The 26,960-nt window shown below is 37.1% G+C and overlaps 6 protein-coding genes and 1 non-coding gene across 9 annotated transcripts; 5 read left to right on the plus strand and 2 right to left on the minus strand.

Moving 5' to 3' along the window:
• Window positions 1-162: 162 nt before the first annotated feature.
• TRNAS-CGA lies at window positions 163-244 on the minus strand. Its single transcript has one exon. It is a non-coding gene; the product is annotated as a tRNA-Ser (tRNA).
• Window positions 245-868: 624 nt separating this feature from the next.
• LOC106387469 (transcription initiation factor TFIID subunit 15b) lies at window positions 869-2,961 on the plus strand. 2 transcript variants are annotated; one of them, XR_007320533.1, is made up of 7 exons: window positions 869-1,125; window positions 1,212-1,296; window positions 1,434-1,965; window positions 2,102-2,252; window positions 2,329-2,407; window positions 2,557-2,872; window positions 2,906-2,961. XR_007320533.1 is itself a non-coding variant. In XM_048750522.1 (6 exons), exons 1-6 carry the CDS (start codon window positions 987-989, stop codon window positions 2,669-2,671), a joined length of 1,101 nt encoding a protein of 366 aa, XP_048606479.1. In that variant the 5' UTR covers window positions 869-986; the 3' UTR covers window positions 2,672-2,961. The 2 variants fall into 2 exon arrangements, 1 of the variants encoding a protein (XP_048606479.1); XM_048750522.1 differs by having other exon boundaries at window positions 2,557-2,961.
• A 1,420-nt stretch (window positions 2,962-4,381) lies between these two features.
• LOC106417717 (cation/H(+) antiporter 24-like) lies at window positions 4,382-8,272 on the plus strand. Its single transcript, XM_013858493.3, has 2 exons — window positions 4,382-5,727; window positions 6,017-8,272. Exons 1-2 carry the CDS (start codon window positions 5,428-5,430, stop codon window positions 8,270-8,272), a joined length of 2,556 nt encoding a protein of 851 aa, XP_013713947.2. The 5' UTR covers window positions 4,382-5,427.
• A 1,577-nt stretch (window positions 8,273-9,849) lies between these two features.
• On the plus strand, window positions 9,850-12,099 carry LOC106387478 (exocyst complex component EXO70B1-like). Its single transcript, XM_013827344.3, has one exon. It carries the CDS (start codon window positions 10,048-10,050, stop codon window positions 11,902-11,904), a length of 1,857 nt encoding a protein of 618 aa, XP_013682798.2. The 5' UTR covers window positions 9,850-10,047; the 3' UTR covers window positions 11,905-12,099.
• A 510-nt stretch (window positions 12,100-12,609) lies between these two features.
• Window positions 12,610-14,028, minus strand: LOC106387488 (40S ribosomal protein S4-1-like). Its single transcript, XM_013827354.3, has 4 exons — window positions 13,885-14,028; window positions 13,620-13,697; window positions 13,254-13,532; window positions 12,610-13,179 (listed from the first exon to the last, which is right to left on the minus strand). The coding sequence occupies exons 1-4, from the start codon at window positions 13,885-13,887 to the stop codon at window positions 12,760-12,762; spliced, it is 780 nt and encodes a 259-aa protein (XP_013682808.2). The 5' UTR covers window positions 13,888-14,028; the 3' UTR covers window positions 12,610-12,759.
• A 3,660-nt stretch (window positions 14,029-17,688) lies between these two features.
• Window positions 17,689-19,454, plus strand: LOC106417473 (peroxidase 67-like). Its single transcript, XM_013858275.3, has 3 exons — window positions 17,689-17,979; window positions 18,100-18,291; window positions 18,724-19,454. The coding sequence occupies exons 1-3, from the start codon at window positions 17,752-17,754 to the stop codon at window positions 19,282-19,284; spliced, it is 981 nt and encodes a 326-aa protein (XP_013713729.2). The 5' UTR covers window positions 17,689-17,751; the 3' UTR covers window positions 19,285-19,454.
• A 2,517-nt stretch (window positions 19,455-21,971) lies between these two features.
• Window positions 21,972-25,159, plus strand: LOC125575045 (pre-mRNA-splicing factor ATP-dependent RNA helicase DEAH10-like). 2 transcript variants are annotated; one of them, XM_048750547.1, is made up of 12 exons: window positions 21,972-22,156; window positions 22,238-22,290; window positions 22,377-22,439; window positions 22,515-22,731; window positions 22,816-23,191; window positions 23,278-23,472; window positions 23,551-23,711; window positions 23,809-23,994; window positions 24,080-24,314; window positions 24,392-24,582; window positions 24,668-24,802; window positions 24,881-25,159. In XM_048750547.1, exons 1-12 carry the CDS (start codon window positions 22,092-22,094, stop codon window positions 25,053-25,055), a joined length of 2,052 nt encoding a protein of 683 aa, XP_048606504.1. In that variant the 5' UTR covers window positions 21,972-22,091; the 3' UTR covers window positions 25,056-25,159. The 2 variants fall into 2 exon arrangements, with proteins under 2 accessions (XP_048606504.1, XP_048606503.1); XM_048750546.1 differs by having other exon boundaries at window positions 22,377-22,731.
• The last annotated feature ends 1,801 nt before the right edge of the window (window positions 25,160-26,960 follow it).

Raw genomic sequence — 26,960 nt, forward strand, 5'->3', positions numbered from 1 at the left:
GTAGACTTCAATTAAATTGAAACGAGTATGAATAGACTGACCAACTGTGTCTGTGCGAGAAAAAAAGAAATCGTAGGGTATTTTCACATTCCATTTGTCAGTAGAGCAGGGACAAAAACGTGTGTCCTTAAGAAATAGAAGAAAACTGAATAAAAAATCAGACGTCGACAGCAGGATTCGAACCTGCGCGGGCAAAGCCCAATTGATTTCGAGTCAATCTCCTTAACCACTCGGACATATCGACAATTTGTGTAAAGTTAAACATAAAACTAATATAACACACAATAAATCACTTCCCTATAGTAAAAAAAAATCCAGTGCAAATTGTTCAGTGCCACTTATCTTCGAAGAATTCTTTATAATCATCAATTATCGAGTATTCCACACTTGGTTTGGTTTGCAGGTGCGTAGCAGTTGTAGATGAGCTATTTCTCTAGAGCTATGGCAAACAGTACAGCCCTTTTGTCAATGGAGCAGCGATGAACATCCAAATTAAAGGCTTTAGCTAAGGCGAGCTTGGCAAGTGGAGGGAAGTTCGCAGTCCTCTTTAGCTTTAACTCCTTTCTTTCTGAATCTGGTCGACCTTACCTCAACAAGACAATGATCCAACTCCTCTCCTTTCTCACAAGGCATCACTCTCATTTCCTTGTTTCAATCTTTCGTTTTCTAAGCTTAATTACGACCGCGGAAGCGTTCTTGAAAGGACTAATAAGTCGCTTACAAAAAAAGACTGGTTCTGACTTTGGAGTATTCATATTCATATTAAAACTAAAAATTTGATATTGGGCTGGGCCAATAAGGTTACATGCCTATGGGCCTTTCCAGACGGTGTCGTTTTGAGTGATGGGAAAATAAGTTCAGTTGGTTTTACAAACCGGTCGGCAAAGATGAGATTTTAAGACAATTAACAGAGACAACTACTGTTTCTAAAGAAGCCGACAGTTAGCAAAGAGTTTTGGTCTGTCGTTTATCGCAAACCCTAGGTCATGTCTGGTGGAGGGGCGTCTATCCCCCCGTCCTACGGAGGAGGTGGAGGTTATGGCGGCCGTGATGCTGGATATGGAGGACGCGGTTCCTCCGGCGGACGCGGTGGTTACAGCGGCGGAGGCGGAAGAGGCAATCGAGGTTTGTGATTCCGATTGCTCCAGATCTGAATTTTATTTTATTTTACTATCTTTAGATTTGTCCTTGAATGTTTTGATTGGATTCAGGCGGCGGCGGTGGATATCAAGGAGGTGATCGCGGTGGAAGAGATGGTGGCGGCAGAGACGGTGATTGGCGTTGCCCTAACCCTAGGTAATGATTGCACTAATCTCTTAAATCTTTTAGTTTATTTAGGATCCCATTGTGTAATCAAATTAGATTGTCTGCTGGCTTCCTTACTGGAAGTATGTTTTGAAGTTGTTTACCCTCGGAACTGTTTGTATATATAGCTGTGGGAACGTGAACTTTGCAAGGAGAGTTGAGTGTAACAAGTGTGGTGCACCTACTCCATCTGGTACTGGTGACCGGGGAGGTGGTCATGGTAGTGGTAGGAGCTATGAGAGTAGTAGATATGATGGTGGCAGTAGGAGCAGTGGTGGTGGTGGTGGCTCTTATGGTAGTAACAATCAACATAGAGATAGGGATAATGGTTCTTATGGTCAGGGTCCTACACCTCCTCCCTTGGCTGCTATTCCATCTTATGATGGTTCTGGGAGCTACCCTCCACCACCTTCCGGGTATGGTATGGAAGCAGTTCCCCCTCCTTCAAGCTATTCTGGTGGACCCCCATCATATGGTGGTCCCACAAGGGGATATGGTGGTAGCGCTCCTAGTGATGGAGGAGATGCACCTGCTGAAAAAGTCAAGCAGTGTGATGAAAATTGTGATGAGACTTGTGATAATGCGAGAATATACATCTCTAATTTACCTCCGGATGTGACTGTTGATGAACTCAAGGATCTCTTTGGTGGCATTGGCCAAGTAATAACACTGGTCTTTTTTTTTACTTCTGTTGTGTTTTTTACTTGTTGGAATGAGCTTTCTCCCTTGCCATGGATTCTTGTTTCTGTATTTGTTTATTAGTGTCCTGATTTGGAGTGCACTTCCTGTTGGATAGGTTGGAAGAATCAAGCAGAAGCGGGGTTACAAAGATCAGTGGCCCTATAATATCAAGATTTACACTGATGACAAGGGAAAGAATAAAGGTGACGCCTGCTTAGCGTATGAAGATCCTTGCGCCGCACACTCTGCAGGCGGCTTTTTCAACAGTATGTACCATGGAATTGCAGTCTTGTTTATTGAATTATTTAAATAGTTCCATTACGATGGTGGATTGTTTTGTAGATTATGAAATGAGGGGGAACAAGATTGGTGTAACGATGGCAGAGAAGTCTGCGCCCAAAGCTCCTGCTTTTGACCAGAGGTAGCGTTCTTGATTCTTTATTAGTACTTCACATCTTTAGTCACCACTACTACATCTTGTAGGTTGTTGTCACTTTTATGTTCAGCAGTAACCTGTTTTTTAATTAGTTGGTAATGATGTGTTCATTGCAAAACTTGTAAATGGTGCAGAGGCGGTGGTAGAGGAGGAGGATGTGGCTATGGTGGGGGAGACAGAAGAAGGGATAACTATGGGTCAGGACCAGACAGAAACCACCATGGGGGAAACAGGTCTCGTCCATATTGAGAGGAAGAGAAGAATCAATGAAGCAGATGTTATTTGTTCTAAGAGTTGTGTGTTCTATGAATTATCAATATATTGGAGATACCAAACAAAAATGTAGGTTTTTTTTGTTCACGATTGCGGTCTGAACTGGACATGTCTGATACCTCCTCTATTTTTTTCTTAGGTAGGGTTCACTCGAAAATATCTATCATTTGTTGGAGAATATTATTGTGTGAATATGTAAGAGATACAAAAATATCAAACCAGTTTCGGATGTTTACCGTCTACATAAACATTCTATTTGAAGTAAAGGGGCTCCTTCTCAGCTATCTTGGAATCCTTCTCAATTAGACAAAGATCTCGGTTCTCTTTACCTGTTCAATCTGGTAAGCAAGAGCCTTGAACTGAAAGTTAAAGAGTTGAGAGATTCGGACGGTTTTAAATGTGTAAAATTCAATTTTCGAACGACATTATTTCACCAATCATGTGTTCTTGACATCAAACTGTCTTTACAAGCCATTTCTCTTTTTCTACCGATTTTCTTTCTCACTTTCTACTTGAATTCCACACATTTTGAACTGTTAGTCATTTTTACTATCGTTTACATCACATTTCGAAAAGAAAAAAAAATTTCAATAAATATAATCTATCTGCAGACAAAAAAATGATCTATCCATCCCTTTAACCAAATAGTAAACCTTACCTTTACCGTTAGTTTCCATCTCGTTTACACAAGCTCAACGAATCCGGGAATGAAGGGGGAGATACACATAAAAGCAAGAAGAAGCCATGGAACTCAGGATGGATGGCGCCATTTATATACAAACGTATGTATACTAATTGACTGAGTTATGGCGCTATCCCTCCTGAGCTTTAGAGCTACTTCTCTACTATTCCAGCTGAGATTTATATGCATATGTATCTTCCTCTACATGTGTTTTGATGTTATATGTACATACACATATTCATAGATAAGTAATTTGAGAGAGGAGCTTGTATCACATTGCTGTATTTATAGTCTGAAGGTCCCCAGTAATACAACAACAATTATATAATATCAGCACTTTGAATGCATTCCCATACCCACATAAATGCTTTTTTGTTTGTTTTACTAGTAAAAAATAGGAAGCTATAAGAGAATATATAATTGATATATGCATTATTTATAGGACGAATTACGAATGGTGGAGAGCGTACCACTGGGCACTGGTTAACCTATATATATATATATATATTATAGTATAAGATTTGTCTCCATTTTGTTAAAATTACATATAATAAATGTTTTTTTTTGAAACTAGATATAATAAATGTTGATTTATAGATTAGTGTTGGACCTCACTACACTTTGTCGGACTATATTTATGAAATGTTATTTATAAATGAAATATGCCTAGATATATAAATGCAGTGTAACCGACTAGTATTATATTACCGGGTTTTGGGTAGTAAAAATTTTAATTTCTCCATGGCGCAAACTTTACTCAGCATGGGCACGAGTCTCCTACGGTTAGACATGAGACTAAAGTAAATGCAAAACCCATAGTAAAATGCTAAAGATTAAAGTGAGTGATGCATTCAATATTGGACGTAAGGTTCCACCTAATTCTCTTTCATTTCAGAATATTTATTTTTATGACAATTGAGTACTGTTATAAACTTATAATTTACACCTTACGTACAAGTAATATTGATATGTCCAGAAGGAAAAATAATTATCTCTCCATTTTATTATACGACCCGTTTCATACTTTCTACTAATTTAAATAATACTGTTTTCGCCTATATTACTGTTAAATAATTACGGTCAGTGAAATGAGTTGAAAATTGTATTACTGTTGGTTGTCAAGTGTGTTAATACTGTTTTCACCTATATTGTTTTATGTTTTTTAGCTGAATTACGTTCAATGAAATGAGAATTGAAAAGAGGATATTGAAAATTGTATTACTGTTGGTTCTTTACTGTCAAGTGTGTTAATGTGGAAAGATACATGCATGATTATAATGTTTAAAACAACAAGTATTATGTGGGGAATGTATGATGAAAATAAAAATCTCAGGAAAAAAAGAATGAGGAAATAGACGCATGGGAGTTTGTGTTAGCCAGCTACCACGGCCCGTACCTCATGTTCCGGGCCCTTAATTTTATTTGCATCTAAAATTCACCCATCACATTTATAGAGTGAGGTGACATTATAACTCTCCAACATATTTAACATTACATGTGATTCTGAACACTGCAATTTGTAAAAAGAGTAACAAATATAGGATAATTCGGTGGTATATTGTATTTCAAAAAAAAAAATCGGTGGTATACATATTCTCTTCCCACATCACAGTTTATTTTCTGATTACTTCCCTGCATTTCATATATATTTTAGAAAATAAATAAATATATACAGACTAGTGTATTCAAACTATACTGTTAACAGAAAATATTAAGTGGTTCTTAAAAATATGTGTGAAAAACAATTCCAAAAGGTGCATTTTCTATTTAATTCTGCTAAAAATATGCTTTAACAAGTGAAAAATCATATTGAGAAAGAAAAAAACATGAAGACTAATCAAAAACTAACTAGAAGTGTTCCCAAAATAACGCACATCCACATCTGTTTAAAAAAAAAGAACACCAGTTTTGGATCTATAGTATTCTTTCTCTCCACTGATGATCAGTATCATTACGCTTTGGGTGAAACCAAACGTGGTCTGAAAGAATAGTTTGCATGGTTAGGCATTCTCCCATCGTGAAACAAACCGTGGTCTGAAAAATAGTTTGCATGGTTAGGTATTTTCCCAGCAATGGCCAGACCGTCCTGCCAATCCATCTTGGGTTCTGGCCGGACAACCCGTCCTCCCCCGGTGATCTTATTATTACTAAAGCTTTCTCCGCCAAGCTTCCGGTGGTTTGCCGACATGTTCACAGTAAACAACCATTTGGATTGTTCAGAGGCGAAAATGCGATGAACTATGCATTTTCAACATTCTTGCTCGAGGCAGTTATTGTTATTTTCTTCATCAAAGCCACTTGCTTCATCCTCCGACCTTTACGTCAACCTCGTATCGTCTGTGAAATCATTGTTCGTCACTCATATCTTAGATCAAGAATCTCTCAAAGAAAAAAAATTCATCAATAATAATAATTTTTCAATAAAAAAATGTTTTTCAAAATTTGAAAAACTCATGTAAAATTTTCTTACTTAAAAACTTTAGAATGGTTCTCTCAAAAATTTTAAAACCTAATTTACTCAAATATTTTTATTTTTGATAAATACTCTCTTTAAAAGATTTTCAATGCGGATGTCCTTATATTTCTTAATAAAATGTTTATTTAATATAATAAGAGAATGGTTTGTGTGTGTTTTGAAGGGTGGTATGATGATAGGACCGTCCATGCTTGGAGGAAGCCGTAATTTTAGTTACTACGTGTTCCCACCTATTTCAAACTACATATTCACAAACTTGGGACTAATGGGATTCTTCTACTTCTTCTTTCTCACTGCGGCCAAAACCGACGTTGCAGCCATTGCAAAGTCTCCAAAAAAGCACAAGTACATTGCTGCCATCAGCGTTCTCGTCCCAATGGTCTGCGTTGGGGCCACGGGGATGGCCATGCGTCACCAAATGGATAAAACCATGGGGAAGCCTTCTTCCGTTGGAGGAATTGCGTTTGCCTTGGCTTTTAGTTCTTTCCCTGTCATCTACACCATCTTAAGAGACATGAACCTTCTCAACTCTGAGGTGGGGAAGTTCGCCATGTCGGTGGCTCTCCTTGGGGATATGGGAGCGATCCTCGTGCTTGTCTTTTTCGAGGCTGTCGTTCAAGCAAACGTAGCAGGAGCCAAAGCAGCAGTCTTCTACATTGTATCAGTTGTTATATTCAGCGCTTTTATGATTTTGGTCGTGAAACGAGCATTTGAGTGGGTGGTCGACCAAACACCTCAGGGAAAACTCGTGGACCAAAACTACATTGTCATGATTCTCATGGGTGTTCTTGTTGCTTGTTTCTTAACGGACATGCTTGGTTTATTGATAGGCACCGGACCTATTTGGTTAGGGTTAATAATCCCTCACGGTCCACCGTTGGGTTCCACGTTGGCTATTCGGAGCGAGACTTTTATACATGAATTTTTAATGCCTTTCTCGTTTGGTTTGGTGGGACTCTACACAGATGTTCACTTCCTTAGCGCTGACGCTTGGGACAACCAGCTAGCTCCTCTTGTATACATGACCACCGTTAGCTTCATCACCAAGTTTATCTCTGTGGCTGCGGCTGCTGCTTTCTTTAAAGTCCCTACTAGAGACAGTCTCACTCTTGGCCTCATAATGAACTTGAGAGGCCAACTCGATATCATGCTCTACTTGCTTTGCTTCAGGAAACATGTTGTCAGTCTACCCGGTTTTACTCTCTTGGTTTTGCATACGGTTGTCATAACAGGAGTATCAACACCGATCATCAGCTTCCTCTATGATCCAAATCGTCCTTACAGGATCAGCAAGCACCGGACCATCCAGCACACTCCACCATCCACCGAGATGGGTCTTGTTCTTGCCGTCTCCAACCAAGAAGCCTTGTCTGGCTTGATCACGTTCCTTGACTTTGCCTATCCCACTACAAGTAGTCCATTTGCTATATACGCAATCCAGCTAATGGAGTTGATGGGGCGAGCTTCACCAGTTTTTGTAGACCACAAGCTACAAAAAGAGGAGGAAGGAAAAGAGGGGGAGGAAGAAAAAGGGCGAGTAGACCAAATGCAAAGCGCCTTTAAGCTGTACCAAAAGAAGAGAGAGGAGTGTGTGACGCTGCGTGCCTACACTGCTCATGCTCCAAAGCGTCTAATGTACCAAGATATTTGCGAGCTGGCCTTGGCCAAGAAAACCGCTTTCATTCTCTTACCTTATCAACGAGAGCGTCTTGAGGACAATGCACCTACCGAGCTACTTGACCCCGGCATGCTGTCCGTGAACGCTGATGTCTTGGCGTACACACCTTGCTCTGTATGTATCTATTATGGTAAAGGGCGGCTTAGAAAGGCCAAGGTTCGGTCCTCGGTTGACCAGCAGCATTCAATTCAACCGAGCCGTGTGAGGCAAGAAACATACCGTTTCGTGGTTTTGTTCTTAGGAGGAGCTGATAACAGAGAAGCTTTGCATCTGGCAGACAGGATGACAGCAAATCCGGACATAACGTTGACAATAGTTAGGTTCTTGTCGTTCAACCACGAAGGAGAAGACGCGAGGGAGAAGAAGCTAGACGATGGAGTGGTTACATGGTTTTGGGTTAAAAACGAAAGCAATGATAGGGTTAGTTATAAGGAGGTTGTGGTCAAGAATGGTGCGGAGACGCTAGCTGCGATCCAAGCGATGAATGTCAATGACTATGATCTATGGATAACAGGGAGGGGAGAAGGGATCAACACAAAGATTCTAGAAGGGCTTGATGCGTGGAGCGAGGACCACCAGCTTGGAGTCATTGGAGAAACTGTGGCTGGGAGTATATTTGCATCAGAAGGTTCGGTGTTGGTGGTGCAGCAACAAGTGCGGAATCAAAAGGGTGGTGATTTTTTCTTGAACGGCAAGTTTGATTATAAAAAATTAGTGTCTCCTTGGTCATGTCATAATTGAGTAATTAGAACGGTTGATTATCTGATTAGGTCATGTTATACAATCTGTTTTAAAAAATGAATCGTAAAACATTTATAAAAATGTACTGAAACATCAATCTCTCTTTATTTCTTTCTTATTTTGTTTTCCTTTCTCGTGAATGTGTGTTTCTGAAATGAAATAGCCAGGAACCATTCTCTAAGTGTCAGGAAAGCATGGGACATCTGTTGTTTGAGGGTTTTCAGACAAGACAGATTCTTTACACCACATGTTACGTCAAATGACGAGACTTTAAGCCACTTCACGTGCCATCCCTGATCCGCTGCGGTGTGCACGTTAGTCTTCTGTCCCATAGACACCAACCTGCGCACTTTAGCTACTGGGGTGTATTTTAACAAGTGGACTATCTTGACTAGTTACTAGCTTCGCTAAGAGCTGTTCTTTAATCTATCTTAATTGTTCATTAAGACACACGACATGAGTACTTTGGCATGATGATGGCTGTCTAAGGTGCATTTGCAGATAGGTCAAGTGATTTACAGATAGTGCAGACGTTTCTATAAGAGGTTTTTTCGCTGCAGGGAAGAGCCAAGAAGCTAGATTCAAAGGTATTTGGTGGTAACAAATCAGGGATCCTGAAAATAGAAGAGTTAAAAGAAACCATCAAAGTCACTGAGGACGCAAAAATGTGCCATCAGAGAGTATGAGCGGATCAAGGTATTTTAGTAATAACAATTGCATATCACAGCTTTCTGCGGATGTACCAACATGATCTGAAGTTTTTGGTTGTGCTCTGTGCAAATTTGTATCATTGCAGGATAACAACTGATCTGAGGTGGAGAGGTTGGATGGAGAAAGGCGTGTGCAGTCTTCATGAGCACCATAAGAGTTTTGTTGTGAACCACGCACCTTACTATAGTACAGCACATTAGAATTAGAGAAATAAAGGCCTAAGCCTTTCCTTATCGGTTAGAGTAAATTCCATTCTTAATGAGCTTTCAAAAGTAGACAAGTTGACAAAATAAATAATAAAAATGTGGTCCATGGGTGATGGGTTTCATATAGTTAGGACCTAACCTTAAATAATAAAAATCCTCTTATATAGGTAACTATTTTAGAGGTTTGAGCTTTAATAACCTAAAGCCCAATCTTTTTCTTTTCCTTAATCTTGTGTAAAAGCCATAGTGACTTGCTCAAAGACGTCGTTGTCAAACCTACATGTTCATTTGGGCATAACCAATTAACCATGCCGATTCCATGTATGTCACAAAATCACAATACGTGATAAACTAATAACGAATGTCAAAACAGTGTAGTTTCTTGTTTTTTTGCCTTTTCATAGTTACTGTAAATTGGTTCTCCATAATTCATAAGCATCTCCGTGAGAAATTGAACCAACAATCTTAAACCATGTCCTGTTTTGAAAGAATAGAAGCTTCGAGCTACCAATGACTGCAACAGTAGCGGAGACGTCAACATTAGCGAAAAGCGAAGATGTTCAAAAAAGAAAAAAAAAACGCGAAAAGCGAAGAGTCCACAAAAAGACACGACCGTAGCTTTTCTTTTTTCAGACAACGCGGCCAAGTCAAAGATAGCGTCCTCTCTTAAACAAGGGGGTGCTTTCGTCATTTCCATATCTTTCTCCAATCTCCATCCAGTCATCTTCCTTTTGCTTGGAACTTTCTTCGTCTTCGATTCCTTTTCTTACTTACTTTCCCCATTCGATCTCCCTCTGACCTTCTTTTTTTTTATATAACACAACAAAAACCTCTCTCTACTCAAAATCATAACCCCTCATGGCAGAGAACGGTGAAGAAAAGCTACTCGCCGTCGCGCGTCACATAGCCAAGACCCTCGGCCACAACGAATCCATGGCCGATGACATCTTACAGATCTTCTCAACCTTCGACGGTAGATTCTCCCGCGAGAAGCTCTCCGAGGGACAGCCCGGAGAAGACGGATCCACCGTCTCCGCACTCGAACGAGCTCTCAACTCCCTAGACTCTCAGATCTCCCGCTTCGTCGCCGCCGATCAGCCAATCTGGTCCGATCCCGCCGACTCAGCTTCCTTCCTCGACGCCATCGACGAGCTAGTGAACATCACTAGAGAGTGGAGCCACTTGGCCAACGAGAAGCCCGTCGGCGCGTGTCTCGCACGCGCCGACGAGTTGCTACAGCAAGCAATGTTCCGTGTAGAGGAAGAGTTCAGGTCGCTCATGGAGCGCGGCGCGGAGTCCTTCGCGGTGAGTAATCACCGCTTGGACTCCGACGAGGAGGAGGAGGAGGTGGAGGGCGACGATGACTACAACGGTGACCAGATCCCGGTGGCGAAGCCGCTTACTGACTACGACCTCATCATCGACGCCCTCCCCTCCGCGACGATCAACGACCTCCACGAGATGGCGAAGCGTATGCTCGCCGCCGGGTTTGGTAAGTCGTGCTCGCACGTGTACAGCACGTGCAGGAGAGAGTTTCTGGAAGAGAGCTTGTCGAGGTTAGGGTTAAAGAAGCTTAGCATCGAAGAGGTTCATAAGATGACGTGGCAGGATCTCGAGGATGAGATCGAGCGTTGGATTAAATCCGCTAACGTCGCTCTCCGCATCCTCTTCCCTAGCGAGCGGCGTTTATGCGACCGTGTCTTCTTCGGCTTCTCCTCAGCTGCTGATCTTTCCTTCATGGAGGTGTGCCGCGGCTCCGCGGTTCAGATTCTGAACTTCGCGGACGCCATTGCTATAGGCTCCCGGTCGCCTGAGAGGCTGTTTAAGGTGCTTGACGTGTTTGAGACGATGAGGGATTTGATGGGTGAGTTTGAGTCTGTGTTCTCGGATCAGTTCTGTTTGGTTCTTAAGAACGAAGCTGTGGCTATTTGGAAGCGTTTGGGGGAGGCGGTTAGAGGGATTTTTATGGAGCTTGAGAATTTGATCAGGCGTGATCCGGCTAAAGCTGCTGTTCCGGGGGGTGGTTTGCATCCGATAACTCGTTATGTGATGAACTATCTCCGCGCTGCGTGTAGGTCACGGCAGACGCTGGAGCAAGTGTTTGAGGAGAGCAATGGTGTGCCGTCGAAAGATTCGACTCTGTTGACTGTGCAGATGTCTTGGATCATGGAGCTTTTAGAGAGTAACCTGGAGGTGAAATCGAAAGTGTACAAAGATCCAGCTTTGTGCTATTTGTTTCTGATGAACAACGGGAGGTACATTGTTCAGAAGGTGAAGGACGGTGACCTTGGGTTGCTCTTGGGAGAGGACTGGATCCGGAAACACAATGCTAAAGTGAGACAGTATCATTCTAGCTATCAGAGAAGCGCGTGGAATAAGATGCTGGGGCTGCTGAAGGTGGACAACACGGCGGCGGGGATGAACGGGTTAGGGAAAACCATGAAGGAGAAGCTGAAGCAGTTCAATGTTCAGTTTGATGAGACGTGTAAAGTGCATTCGACTTGGGTTGTGTTTGACGAGCAGCTCAGGGAGGAGCTGAGAATCTCGCTGGCTAGGCTGCTGTTGCCGGCGTACGGGAACTTCATAGGGAGGTTTCAGAACCTTGGAGATTTAGGGAAAGGGAAAAACGCAGACAAGTATATCAAGTATGGAGTTGAGGACATTGAGGCGCATATCAACGAGCTGTTTAAAGGCTCAACGACTGCAAGAAAATAAACTTGTGAAATGTTTGTAAACGAACCATCTGCTAATGACCAATTGCGAAGCCTTGCATGGTGGATTTGTATAATGTATTGTTTTTAGACGATTAGCTCAGTTCTATTGTGTTGTGTGTAATGATGTTGTATTGTACTTAATCAGAGGTTTTGTTATTGTAAAAAGAAAAACAAGAATGACATGTATCTTAGGATTGACCGGTTTTATCACAAATTTCTCACAAATTATAGTATTTGATAGGACTTTGACATGTGATGTGAGAGACTCATCTAGATTAGGTCTAAGTAATTACGTATTCGAATCTTTTAGGTAGACAAGTTTAGTACTCATTTAGGATCCGCAAGTTTCATTTTTAGCTCTTAAATAGATAAAAGTAACACAAGTTTCAAAACAGAGAGTGAACCAAACAATGTAAACATAGTCTAAGAAACAAAAGATGTCTGAAAAAGGCATAACAAAGAGCAAAAGTAAGCAGCTTGTTGGCCAGTTATGATGTTATATTGTACTAAATTAGAGGTTTTGTTTTGTTCTGTAATAAGAAGAATGACATGTATCTAAGGTTTTGATCGCTTTCAACATAATTTTCTCACAAATTATATATTTGAGACACTTTGACAAGTGATGTGAGAGACTCAATTAGATAAGGTCTAAGCAATAAGGTCTTTAGATTTAGTTATTTCAGGACAAGAAGTGGCTCATATAGAATCCGCAAATTTCATTGTTTAACTCTTGAAATAGATAAAATAACACATGTATCAAAACCGGGAGTGAACAAAAAAAATGTAAACGAAGTCTAAGAAACAATTAGGTCTATAAAGGCATAATAAGTAGCTGGAAATCACAAAATCAAGCAGCTTATTGTGCAGCAAGCCTCTTCCTGGCTTCCTCAATGATGGTAAGCTTAATACCCTTACCCTTAGGAAGAGACACCCACGGCTTTGTCCCTTTCCCTAGAGTGAAGACATTCCCCAACCTTGTCGCAAACTCATGCCCTGTCGCGTCCTGGATGTGGATCGTCTCAAAGCTTCCCTTATGCTTCTCACGGTTCTTAATCACACCCACACGCCCTCTGTTTCTTCCTCCAGTCACCATCACAACATTGCCGACATCGAACTTGATGAACTCGACAACCTTGTTCTCCTCAAGATCGAGCTTGATGGTGTCGTTAGGCTTGATGAGCGGGTCAGGGTAACGAATGGTGCGACCATCGTATGTGTTCAGGTAAGGGATTCCCTTCTGTCCGAAGGAGATAGTCCTAACCTTGCAAAGCTTAAACTGTAGAAAGAGCATAAACAAATCGTATTGGTACACACATCAAATAATGACAAAGAGGAGATCAAACACCGAACCTTGGCTTCCTCATCCTTGATGGAGTGAAGACGGAAACGACCCTTGGTATCATAGAGAAGACGGAAGCACTCGTTGGTCTTAGGGATGGAGACAACGTCCATGAAACCAGCAGGGTAGGTCTTGTCGGTCCTGACTTTCCCATCGACCTGGATATGCCTTTGCATCAAGATGGCGATCACTTCACGGTAAGTGAGAGCGTACTTCAACTTGTTCCTGATGATAAGAACGAGGGGAAGACACTCCCTCGACTTATGTGGTCCGGAAGATGGCTTGGGGGCCTGTTTGGAACCAATACGAGCAAGCATTGTCATTCAGACTATAAACAAAGGGAAAGCATGTGTGTAGAGTGAGACAAGAAGACATACAAAAGCACCGCCAAGTTTGTCAAGACCCCAAATGGTAGGGGCATTGAGCCTCTTCAAATGCTTCTTTAAACCTCTCGCCTGTTTAAGAACCGAACATAACATAGATGTTAGAGCGATGCAGTTGAGATCTAAGGACTCGAAATGATAATCATATCTAACTCACTAACACAAACCTACCAGACTCGAATTGCGAAATCACCTAGGTGTAAACAATAATTATGATGACAATAGAGATTAAGTGTGTGAGAGAGAGAGGATGAGGAACCATGGTTGGAGTTTGAAAGCGTAGCTCCGATGATCCAGACGACGACTTATCTCGTTTTAGCTCCGACCGACTGGTTAAGCTGTGATAGAAGAAGACAAGTTAAACCCTAATTGTATTTAAATAGCCTCTTCTCAATGTTAGGGTATATTGGGCTCCTGGCGTCGGCCCATTATATATATCCATTTGCTTAAGCCTTATGTTTTTTTCCGATTGAGAGACTTAAGTGAACGATCCATTTATACCTATTTCACAGAAACACACACAATTTCTCAACTGTATATCACACATTTAAAAGACTGAAAACACTATTTATTTTTGATGATGTAATTATTGGAAGAATTTCATGATATATTCAGTATAGTATAAGTATACTTGTTAGATGTGAACGTGTTCACAAGACGATATAACCAAAATCGTTAGACTTAAAATCTTTATCTTCGTATTCTATATGTCCACCGGAGTTATTTATTCTGATGTGCTATTTTTGTCATGATATTACTGAGATTATATCATGTACAAAAACTGTTATTTACTGAAAGTAACGATTTATCTTTCACGACGGGTATATGTTCATAGATGAATTACCTAATTTTCAAGAACACATACAATACGATGACGAATGATTTACATAATTACATAGAAGCTTTAATATACACCTAACTATTCCCAGGTTTCAAGTGCGTTTCATGAAAATTGTGAATTATAGATTAATATGTAAACTTTATTTGAAAAAATATATTTATAAACTAATTGCTGCGACAAATCTATAGTGGAAAAAAACATTTTAACTTTCAAAATCATTATGGGATTGATCGTGTTGGAATGAATGGTGTATCAGTAGTTATGTGTACTATTGGTGTGGATACTAGTATATACTCCACTATGCAAACCGATATTCATACGCACATTAACAACATCTAAATAGAAATAGCAAAAGAAAAGTGTGATACTACATATTTTGATTCAGTATCTGAGGTCAAATAAAAGATAGGAGAGGTCTCGATGATCTTCTTCTTGGTTGATAAGATTTATAACCAGCTTCATGCATTATTGGCACCTTTTTAAGTTTTTAGCAGCCTTTTACTATATATTGCTATACAGAAGTTTTTGTTACAAGTAGCATTATTGTCATATAGTTCGATCGGTGAATTATTATATTAACTATATATATGAACTGTTTGATAATCAATATTGAATGATGGTTTTACTAGATGATGGGAAATTCGGAATTATTTGTTATATATGTCTTTAAAATGATTGAAGAGGTAGAGCAGCCTTTAAAGGTTTGTGTTGATAAGTCGTGATATGATAACTTGTCGTGTTTTATTTAGATACATCCCACCTTATCTAAATTGTTCTATTATGCCGATATAAGATTACCTTAATTATTTTAGTGGTGCGCTCACTTAAGAGAACTTCAGTAAGGAGACATATATTCCCGTCACAAGGATCATTTTTTTTTCATGTATCTAGAACTTTTCGTCATCTCCCTAGAACGTTGTTGAGATTTAAACATGTCACTAATTAATTATTACATACCTACTGAACGAGTATATATGCATCCTACTTATTGGTTTCGAAAACCATAATATGTATATATCTTCAGGCTAAATATATGGCAAAGAGCCTTATTAGAAAAACTATCGGTGGACACTCTTCAGGCGAATTAATTTTTTTTACGAACTCAACCCACCTTTTTTTTTGAGAATTAACATCAATCGATCTACCATTACTTGCCAACATAATAAAAGCAAACACTCAAAACCTAAAAGTGGGCCTCGCTTAAACTCAAAAAAAAAAAATCATCTGCGAAAGATACAAACTATTTGTGGTTCAACTTTCAACAATCCACGTGAGAAAATTAGATATGCTTTTCCTATATATTTGAATTAGGCATTTGAGAGAGGATGAAAATGTTGAGGAATGGCACAGTAACTGATAGACTACTGATAGATCACTTCACCTAATGATTCTTTGTTCGTTAACCCCTCGCTATCACTTCCCTCTTTCTTATAACAATATATATTTTTCTCACCTATCTTTGAAAATTCAACGTCGTCTGAATTTGAGAAGTTTTATTGGATTTGAGTTGTGTTATGTTGATCGTTGATATTGGATCACGGTAATATCAATGATGATTTTTTGTTACTTTTCAAACAACATGTCATAATCACTATTTCTTTCTTCTCTGGTGGGTGTGGCAACCTCTAACGATAAAACTTACAAAGTATACTAATTAAATTTCAAGTCAGAGCAGTTATATAGTCGCTTAGTTATAGTCTTCCCATTCTATATATCTATTAACGGTTAATTTTTAGGCGGCGTTGGCCATCTTTTGTTTTCTAGGTTTGGTATGTATAAAGTATAATAAAAATATTTTGTGGAAGTATTGTAGTTGTGAACCGGATATATGTTCCAATAAATTAAACTTCGAGAATTTTCCTTTATAAAATACAAATCTACATGAAAAAAATGAAAGGTGAAAGGCTGAGAAAGTCGTGGTTGCATGCATGGAAGATCAGCTACTTTTGCCAAACTTATATATTTTTTTCTTTTTTTTGAACAAATCCAAATTTATATTCTTCCCTCAGTTAATTATATGATCTCGGTCCCAACATGGATTAAGATAGACTAGAATCACAAACCGATATCAATCAACATTGTGGAAAGATCATAAAACATTTATGCATTTGTAGTTTACATTTATGTCTATTTAATTTTAGAAAACTTCAGTTTATTTGAACACATAAGTGAACATATTTTTGTATCTTTATCTTCACAAGTTTAATACAATTGTCTTATAACATTTTTGTAAGTGTGACTGCCTGCAGTTTTGACCTTACTCGCACGATATTACGAATCATTTTCTAATATATCATCGATCAGTTTACTACTCTTGCTTAGACACATTTAAATCTTGAATTTTCCTTTCGATATATACTTAGAAAAATAAATGCATTTGATAATATAAATAACCAAATCAGTTCTTTTTAAGATATTACAAATTTTTTTGTTACCATCGCATCACGTATCAGATCAAGACATCAATTCCACTAGCCAACCCAACGGAAATCAATAACCCAAAATTGTGCATGACTCATCTGATCTGAAATCGATCCGACCAGACAATCACTTTTAAAAATGTGATAGGAATGTGACATTGAAAATCAAGAATAAACTTGATTAATATACAGTTTAAAAAAACTTGATTAATATACATGGATTAGTAATATTACTTTGTAATTTGAAATGCCGTCAAATTTAATATGTTTAATTGGGGTTGTTGGATCTCGAACCAGGTTATCCGTTCTGGTTCTAATATCATGGGAAGATTAATGAGATTCCGATTCATAATTGTTAGTAGTGATTAATTAGATTGAATCTATGTCTCATATTACATGTGTCATTTTATTTTCGATGAAAGGTTTATAAAAACAACCCAATTTAACCATGATGTGGATATGGCGGCTAGTAATATTTAAAATAAATTTAATATGCTCAAGTTAAAATAATGTGTTTTTACTCCCCCAAATAATAAACCTAGCCAGCTAATAGAGAGTATATGATTGGTAAAAGAAAGATAACGGTGAATGTGTTGAAAAAGGGAAATGAAAACAAGGAGTTGGTAGAGGGTGGCGTAAAGGACCAAGTAGATGATCTTTTTTTTTTTTGAGAAATTAAAAAAGACCAAGTAGATTACAGATGTATTTTTGATGATTAGAAAATGAAAAGAGTGAAAGTATTTGAGAAGAAACTTTTCTCCGTAGATAAACAACACCTAGGTGTAACCTCTATAAAACCCCAGTCTCTTGCATGCTTTCTTGACCCACAACTTCTAAAACAAAGAAAAATAGAACGCAAAATAGAATGGAGTACCATAATAAGCAGATCATTAGTATGCTAAAGGTGTTGTTTATGATGATTCTGATGATAATGGGGACACAAACTCAAGCTCAGCTGAGCAGTGACTTCTACGCTGAGAGCTGTCCTTCACTATTCCCTGCCGTGAGACGGGTGATGCAACGGGCGGTGGCCAAAGAGCGCCGCATGGCTGCTTCTCTCCTCCGTTTGTTCTTCCATGATTGTTTCGTCAATGTACGTCTCCTCTTCTTTTTGATAATGAAAAAGGAAAAATGCTTTATGCTTTACCATTTTTCTATGAATTACTCCAATAATGTCAACTTACAAAATGCTAGGGAAATGTTGGTTTTATAGGGCTGTGACGGATCCATATTGTTGGACGATACATCCTCTTTTAGGGGGGAGAAAACTGCAGGACCCAACAATAACTCTGTCAGAGGATTCGAAGTGATAGACAAAATCAAGTCGAGGGTTGAGAAACTCTGTCCAGGCGTCGTCTCATGTGCAGACATTGTCGCCATCAGTGCTCGTGACTCCGTCCTTCTGGTTAGCACATCTGCATGCATTTACTTTATGTCACACATATATATATATATATGTATTTACTGATCGTTCAGTGAAAATTTTGTGAATACATTTTCGATAGCTAAACAGTAATATTTATTTTAATGTGACAAGGATAACTTAGTTTTACAATAATATAAAATTAAACAATTCATAGAAAAATTTTCCCATAAAAATGTAGTACGTGTACGTATGATTCATTATATATCAAAGTAGGTTAGAACTAAAGACATAATAATTTCTCATGTAAATCATGGTCGGATAGAATTGTTTCTCGTAATAAAATTTCTATTTACTATTTTGGTTTAAAGATATGGATCCGTTTCAAACTTTAGCTATAACCTCAATTAATATTTTAGAAAACATTAATCCTCATCAATGTTAACGTGTACATATCTTGATTTGATTGCGTAGTTGGGTGGGCCTAGATGGAGCGTGAAGCTTGGAAGAAGAGACTCCAAGAAGGCAGGCTTCTCAGCTGCCAATTCAGGCGTCATCCCTTCTCCATTCAGTACACTTAAGAACCTCATCAACCGATTCAAAGCCCAAGGCTTGTCCGTACGTGACATGGTCGCACTCTCTGGTGCTCACACCATTGGACAAGCCAACTGTCTCACTTTCAGGAACCGTATCTACAATGAAAGCAACATCGACCTCTCTTTCGCCTTATCTAGACGTAAGAACTGTCCTGCTACCTCTGGCTCTGGCGACAACAAGAAAGCCCCTCTCGACATCGGCTCTCCCACAAGATTTGACCATAGCTACTATAATCAGCTTCTCGATAAAAAGGGACTCCTGACATCAGACCAGGTCCTTTTCAACGGCGGTTCCACCGACTCCTTGGTCGGAACGTACAGCCGCAGTCTGAACACCTTCTACCGTGACTTCGTGAGGGCTATGATTAAGATGGGCGATATCAAGCCCCTTACTGGATCCCATGGTCAGATCCGCAGAAACTGTCGCAGGCCTAATTAAATTTCTTGCTATAAAAGACCATCAGGCCGAATAATTCTTATGTTTCTCCAATTATTTCATCAAATTGTGTTTATTTTTATATTCCGTATGTGTTTTTTTCTTCGTCAACTGTTTAAATATAATCCAATAGATTGCTGAATACAAGTTTGTGGCTATGCAGTTTTCATTTACTTTCCCATCTTCTCTCACTTTGGCTCTATAAGAATGATTTAAATGATTGATATTTGGAATTCAACAAATGGGTAATAACCTAAATATCCTTTTCCAATTTATCTATAAACTTAAAAATGGTATCATGTTGATACGGTTCACGCAAAACATTTTAAAATTTAGTCGACATTTACCATTTATTATTCTGTCTAGCAACTTTCCTAATATACCTACTTATTGTTAATAAATATATCCTACCAACATTAAGAACATAAATATTCAAAATTTTATCGATCAAAAATACTATATACTAAATCTTTGTTTGATCAAAAATACTATATTCAAAATTTTATCGATCAAAATTTTAGTATAGAATTGTTTCAATTATTGTATTTTAAAATTAATTATTATTTTTAGCTAATTTATGTTAAATTTCGAAATTATTATCATATATATTAAGTTAATATATGTATAATGTTTTTACTTTTGTGAGTTTGCCTTTCGATATTGATTTGTTTTTATTATGAACTAAACAGTTTTTTTTGGAAATATTGATATTTTCAAAAATAATAAATTAGAATGATGATTTGTCATAATACAATTGGTTGTTTTAAATTTTGTGTGGACGCTCTCAATGGCTTATAACCTCAACTTTTATATAGTATAGCCTCAACTGTTTATATGTATAATGTTTTTAATTTTTAACTTTGCCTTATTCGATATTGATTTCTTTTTATTATGAAATAAATAGTTTTTTTTGGAAATATTGACATTTTCGAAAATAATAAATTAGAATGATGATTTGTCATAATACAATTAGTTGTTTTAAATCATATGTGGACATTCTTAATGGCTTATAGCCTCAACTTTTATATAATATAGTTGGTTAGTTTGCCTTATTCGATATTGATTTCTTTTTATTATGAAATAAATAGTTTTTTTGGAAATATTGATATTTTCAAAAATAATAAATTAGAATGATGATTTGTCATAATACAATTGGTTGTTTTAAATCATATGTGGACGCTCTTAATGGCTTATAGACTCAACTTTTATATATAGTATAGTTGGTTAGTTTGCCTTATTCGATATTGATTTCTTTTTATTATGAAATAAATAGTTTTTTTGGAAATATTGACATTTTCATAAATAATAAATTAGAATGATAATTTGTCATAATACAATTGGTTATTTTAAATCATATGTGGACGCTCTTAATGGCTTATAGCCTCAACTTTTATATAGTATATAGTATAGTTGGTTAGTTTGCCTTATTCGATATTGATTTTTTTTTATTATGAAATAAATAGTTTTTTTTTTGGAAATATTGATATTTTCGAAAATAATAAATTAGAATGATGATTTGTCATAATACACTTGATTGTTTTAAATCATATGTGGACGTTCTTAATGGCTTATAGCCTCAACTTTTATATAGTATAGATTTAATGATATTATAAAATTTTGACAATTACTTATAACCACACTAATAACTTATGTAATTTAAATGTTTTAGATGTTTTTGTTACTTTAACTATTTTAACATTGATTTACTATTTTATTTTGGCATAAAATGTACTTTGGAATTATTATACCAAATAGTTAACGTAATATTTTGAGAAAAAGATAAGGATAGCACCAAATCAAGTTTCTGTTCCCAAAATAGCACTCAATGCTCAAAGTCACAAAAATAGGTTTCATTAAAGAGGTAAATATACATTTATACCCCTTGGGTTAATTAATCCAAATCTTAGTGTTTAGAGTTAAGGGGTGAGGTTTTGGAATTAGGGTTTAAAATTTTATAAAAAATAAATATTAAAATAAAAAATAAAAATTTAAAAAACAGTTTCAAAAAGTATTTTTAAATTATAAAAAGAAAATTTGAAAAAAAAATAAAAAAAATTCAAAAAAAAAATTTCATAAAAAAAAAAGAAAAATTTTGAATCTGAAATCATATAATCTGAAACTATAAAAAAATTTTTTTTTTCATTTTTTTATTTTTATTTTATTTTATTTTGTTTGTTTATTTAATTTTAAACCAAGGGTATTAGGGATATTTTACACTTTAATGAATGTCATTTTTGTGACTTTATCCTTCTAGTGCTATTTTTGAGACATAAACTTCAAAAGGTGCTATTATTGACAATTGCCCAAATATTTTTGTTAATATTACTATTTTGCTTTTGATTTTCTGTATATTATAAAAGTTAGTATTTAAGTAACTTGCCAAATGTTAATACTTTACATATATAATAACACTAGTTTCGTTTTGCTTTTAGTTTTCTTGGAAATATTAACATTTTGAAAAATAATAAATTATAATTCTAAATCACGAGTACTGACTATTAACTGTAAACCGGAGTTTAATTGGTTTTGACTTTTCTTCTTTACGGTACAAAATTGATGTCAACTATCAAACAGAGAAAAGAAAATAAAAGTTAGTTAGCGGTTCAGCCGGTTCAACCGTCCGGTATTTTCCACTAACCTAGGGAGTTGCAAAACTTAATTTCCGTTTACCGTATAAGAAGAGAAGAACACAAACACAGGCCTCACCGTTTCCTGTTCTGTCCCAAATCAAAACTCGAACTAAACGAACTCTTGCCTGATTCGCAAATTCTCACGCTGCTGTGCTCTAATCTCGGTGAAAATATTGGGAGATGACATCAACGGCGCAAGGAGAACTCAAACAGAACCCTAAATCTCCAGTTGATTCTGGCTTCAGGTTAGTCTCTCTACTTTCTAGAGCAATTTACATGATTCCCAGGGCAAAAAGTAACGATTTTTTAATGTGGGCGTATCACAGCATGAGGAGGCAGAAGATAGCAGAACATAGAAAGTCTCTTCCTATTGCTTCAGGTGCGAGTTATTGCACTTACCCTATTCATACTTGCGTCTCGATGTCCGTGGAGACTAACTATGATTGTTTTTTTTTGTAATAACAGTGGAGAAAAGTCTTATTGAGGAGGTTCAAAAGAATGATATTCTGATTATTGTTGGTGAAACCGGTAGTTACCTTATTATCAATTCTCAACTAGTTTCTGGACCAAGTTGCATCATATGTTTTTTCTTGCTTTTGACAGAGTTGCCTCAGTTTCTGTTCAATGCTGGATTCTGTCGGGGAGGAAAGATGGTAGGGATATCACAGCCGAGTTGTATCGCTGCTGTGACTGTTGCTAAAAGGGTAGCTGAGGAGTGTGATGTTCAATTAGGCCAAAGGGTTGGTTACTCTATTATGTTTGATGATACTACTTGTAGCTCCACGAGCTTAAAATACATGACTGATGCTTTATTGTTGAGGTAAATTCAGAAACTTTATGCTGCTCTTTGATGATAGATAATCCTCTGATTGTTCTTCTCATCACTGTTTTTTTTTTTTTGCAGAGAAGCCTTGGTGGATCCGCTTCTTTCTAGATATTCAGTCATTATTGTCGATGAAGCCCACGAGAGGACTGTTCATACTGATGTTCTACTGGCCTTGCTTAAAAAGGTGCAGCTGGATCGGTCAAAGGCTGCTAACGAGACAAGTGAGATTGGCAATAAAGGGTTAGAAGTACAAGCAAAAACAAATGTATCTCCGTTAAAGCTGATAATCATGTCTGCAAGTTTGGATGATGCACGTGTATTCTCTGAGTATTACGGTGGTGCCAAAGCTCTTCATGTGCAAGGGAGGAGACAGTTTACTGTGGACATTCTTTACACTGTTCATCCTGAAACAGATTATTATGTTGATGCAGCTTTGGTCATCACTATATTTCAGGTTAATTGATCTTGTTACCCTCTATCCAGCATTTAAAAGCTTAAATCTAATTTTTTTTACATTTGTTTTTTTTTTTTGTTTTAAAGATTCATTTGGAGGAGAAGCCAGGTGATATACTTGTTTTCCTCACTGGACAAGATGAGATTGAATCTGTTGAAAGACTTGTCAAAGAAAGACTTGAGCATTTACCTGAAGACAAGAGGAAGCTACTTCCACTGCCTATCTTTTCATCAGATCAGCTGATGACAGTTTCAGCTCCTGCGCCTATTGGTTTCCGTAAGGTTAGAAATGTTCAGTTCAGCAACATTGTGGTTTATGGTTGAGACGTTGATAACTAATCGGTATTTTTCATATCTTAGGTGGTTTTGGCCACAAGTATAGCGGAGACATCGATTACAATTCCTGGAATAAGATATGTGGTAGACCCTGGGTGTGTTAAGGCACGAACCTATGATCCTAGCAAAGGAATGGAGACGCTTGATGTTGTTCCAGCATCAAAAACACAGGCTCTTCAAAGAAGGTACCATGTTCTGTATTCGCTTATGTTTCCACTTTTGATGGTTAGCTAGAGTTTTGAAGTTTTCATTCAATTTTATATGCTTTTTTTTTTACTTTAGTGGGCGTGCAGGACGTGAGGGTCCTGGCAAATGTTTTCGTCTTTATCGTGAGAGGGAATTTGAGAAGATGGAGGATTCAACCAAACCAGAGATCAAGAGATGCAATCTCTCTAATGTCATTTTGCAGCTCAAGGCTCTGGGATATGATGATATTTTTGGATTTGATTTTATAGATAAACCATCAAGGTACTTCCTTTTGGCACATGGCTGAAGTATCTATTCTCTTAATTGCTTTGTTTAAAAAAAGAGATTGTCATCTGATGTTTAACAGGAGCGCCATTGTAAAAGCATTGGCGGAGTTGCGCTTGCTTGGTGCCTTGACGGATGATTGCAAACTAGAAGAACCGGCTGGTGATCAAATGGCACGGCTCCCAGTAGATCCAGTTTACTCAAGAGCTCTAATTTTGGCGAATCAGTCCTACTGTCTTGAGGAAATGTTAATCACTGTTGCAATGCTCTCTGTGGAATCCATATTTTGTGATCCTCCTCGTGAGAAGAGAGAAGAGGTGAGTGAGTAGAGATTATCTCATTTTTTCTTTATATATACAAGTTCATGAAAGCAGCTGTATCTTTGTTTCGCCAGGCAAGAACTTCAAGAAACCACTTTGCTAGCGTTGAAGGGGATCATTTAACTTATCTTGGTGTTTATCGAGAGTCGAATGAGTTCTTGGAGGCGGAAAACAGTGAAGCCGAAGTTGATGAAATTTTGAGAAAATGGTGTAAGGACAACTTCGTGAATAGCCGTTCCTTGAAACATGCTCGTGACATTTATAGGTATGTCATGTCTTCTTTTGGCACATGATTTTGATTCCGTCTTGTGATCAGTTTTGAAAGTTATACATATATGCTTGTTGTGCAGACAAATTCGTGGGAGCGTTGAACAGATGGGTTTTAATGTGTCTTCATCCGGCAATGACATGCTTGAGTACCGTAGATGTCTTGCTGCATCGTTTTTCCTTAAAGCAGCTCAGAGACAAATGGATGGTACATACAGGTATATATAGTTAATGGTTCATTTGTTGTTTAAATATGTAAGAACAAAACTTTTGTAATCATGTAATGTCTTTGACAGGGCTTTGGAAAGTGGTGAGATTGTGCACATCCACCCAACTTCTGTTTTGTTCCGTTCCAAACCAGAGTGTGTTATCTTCAACGAGCTTATGCAAACCAGCAAAAAGTACATCAAGAACCTGACAAGAATTGATCCCTTATGGTTGGCTCCTCATCATTACAACACAGAAGAGTGACTTAACTCGAGTTATTGTTGTTTTTGTAGTTTATAACCTTCAAAACTCAAAAGGGCTATATTCCCTTGTGCTTAATCAAAGTGAATGATTGAAAATTTACAGAACTGGAAACCCATTTACTCTCTTTTTGTGTAAAAGCGAAAAGAAGACCACTCTGAAAACAAGGAAGCAGAGAGTACCTCTTGTTATACTCGTCTCCAACCATACAATGTGTTTGCATGACTGTATCTGTCCATTGTCCAATATAAGAGTGAGTCTTATTGCCTGCAGCCCTGCAGGTAATGGTGTTGTCGTTGGGACAACCACTACTGATGTTGGTTCTATTAGAAAAGAGAAAAATAAGGTGTACAGTTCGAAAAGAGTCTATGTTAGTGACTGCGATGAAACAAAAACTCTTCTCTGAAACTAAAAACAACTTTAGAAATGCTGAAGATATAAGGCCAGGTCATGAGTTGACGAAGGTGAATAACAATCAATACACCAATGTATTTACCTTATTATCCTACTATATAAAAGGGACTAAATTCAAAGCTTTTGGGACTATCCACCTCAGCCAAAATATTCTCATCCAAAAAGAATTAAAAATAAATGTCATTTAGAAGATAATTAACTAACATACAACTTTTGATATTTCTAAAAATTTCAAATTTGTAACTACTAATTTATTAATAGAATCATATATCTATATTGAATTATGTTCTATTTTTAATCGTTAGACTTCAAGGGTAAATTAATAATCAAATTTGTAACTACTAATTTATTAATAGAATCATATATCTATATTGAATTATGTTCTATTTTTAATCGTTAGACTTCAAGAGTAAATAAATTATTAATTTATAATATATATAGTTTATAACTTTATATTGTAGTTATAAATAAAGAGAAAATAACCGGGGAAGGTGAAGAAGCTCATGTAAAATTATGTAATTAAAATGGTAAAATGGTGAGTATGATGACGTGAATCTAAGAAAATTTGTTATAAAAATTAAGGTGATTTCTTCGTCCACTATAATGATTTAAAATAAAATATATATTCACATAAATAAGTCAATATTTGTTGTTTTTTTTTGTAAGATGTTAAGATTATCATTTTTTGAAAGGTTACACTGTTGTTTTTAAACAACTTATTACAGCAAGGAAACAAAAACAACCAACAACAACTCAAGGTAAAAAAAAAACCTTAAGGAAGTTTTATACAAGAAAGATAAAAAGAAGTAGAGAAGAGGAGAAAGAAGAACTTGCCGGGTAAGAGAGGAGACGGTCACGCATCATACGGTCGAGAGAGGCAAGGATGACTAATGAATGTGAGGAGACAACTATGAACACACGAGCATTACGCTCTTTCCACAGCAGGTAGATGGCTGACCGAAAGTAGAGCTTGATGACTAGAGTAGCATGCGTATCTGCGTTGACGCGAGGTTGATTGATCCAGGCTATATAAAAGGGACTAAATTCAAGGCTTTTGGGACTATCCACCTCAGCCAAAATATTCTCATCCAAAAAGAATTAGAAATAAATGTCATTTAGAAGATAATTAATTAACATACAACTTTTGATATTTCTAAAAATTTCAAATTTGTAACTACTAATTTATTAATAGAATCATATCTATATTGAATTATGTTCTATTTTTAATCGTTAGACTTCAAGGGTAAATAAATTATTAATTTATAATATATATAGTTTATAACTTTATATTGTAGTTATAATTAAAGAGAAAATAACCGAGTAGGGTGAAGAAGCTCATGTAAAATTATGTAATTAAAATGGTAAAATAGTGAGTATGATGACGTTAATCTAAGAAAATTTGTTATACAAATTATGATGCTTTTTTCGTCCACTATAATGATTTAAAATAAAATATATATATTCACATAAATAAGTCAATATTTGTTGTTTTTT

This window comes from Brassica napus, chromosome A2 (genome assembly GCF_020379485.1).
Source record: "Brassica napus cultivar Da-Ae chromosome A2, Da-Ae, whole genome shotgun sequence".
NCBI classification, from domain to species: domain Eukaryota; kingdom Viridiplantae; phylum Streptophyta; class Magnoliopsida; order Brassicales; family Brassicaceae; genus Brassica; species Brassica napus.

Bases quoted from the DNA above. Each gene is read 5' to 3' on its own strand.
- LOC106387469 (XM_048750522.1), top strand. From the start codon at position 987: ATGTCTGGTGGAGGGGCGTCTATCCCCCCGTCCTACGGAGGAGGTGGA. The intron at 1,966-2,101 runs GTAATAACACTG...CCTGTTGGATAG, and splicing joins TCTTTGGTGGCATTGGCCAA to GTTGGAAGAATCAAGCAGAA. The intron at 2,253-2,328 runs GTATGTACCATG...ATTGTTTTGTAG, and splicing joins TGCAGGCGGCTTTTTCAACA to ATTATGAAATGAGGGGGAAC.
- LOC106417717 (XM_013858493.3), top strand. From the start codon at position 5,428: ATGGTTAGGTATTTTCCCAGCAATGGCCAGACCGTCCTGCCAATCCAT. The intron at 5,728-6,016 runs GTTCGTCACTCA...TGTGTTTTGAAG, and splicing joins GTATCGTCTGTGAAATCATT to GGTGGTATGATGATAGGACC.
- LOC106387478 (XM_013827344.3), top strand. From the start codon at position 10,048: ATGGCAGAGAACGGTGAAGAAAAGCTACTCGCCGTCGCGCGTCACATA.
- LOC106387488 (XM_013827354.3), bottom strand. The intron at 13,533-13,619 runs GTATGTCTTCTT...GGTTCCAAACAG, and splicing joins ACAAACTTGGCGGTGCTTTT to GCCCCCAAGCCATCTTCCGG. The intron at 13,180-13,253 runs GTTCGGTGTTTG...CTCTTTCTACAG, and splicing joins TCAAGGATGAGGAAGCCAAG to TTTAAGCTTTGCAAGGTTAG.
- LOC106417473 (XM_013858275.3), top strand. From the start codon at position 17,752: ATGGAGTACCATAATAAGCAGATCATTAGTATGCTAAAGGTGTTGTTT. The intron at 17,980-18,099 runs GTACGTCTCCTC...TTGGTTTTATAG, and splicing joins TCCATGATTGTTTCGTCAAT to GGCTGTGACGGATCCATATT. The intron at 18,292-18,723 runs GTTAGCACATCT...TTGATTGCGTAG, and splicing joins CTCGTGACTCCGTCCTTCTG to TTGGGTGGGCCTAGATGGAG.
- LOC125575045 (XM_048750546.1), top strand. From the start codon at position 22,092: ATGACATCAACGGCGCAAGGAGAACTCAAACAGAACCCTAAATCTCCA. The intron at 23,192-23,277 runs GTTAATTGATCT...TTTGTTTTAAAG, and splicing joins TGGTCATCACTATATTTCAG to ATTCATTTGGAGGAGAAGCC. The intron at 23,995-24,079 runs GTACTTCCTTTT...GATGTTTAACAG, and splicing joins TTTATAGATAAACCATCAAG to GAGCGCCATTGTAAAAGCAT.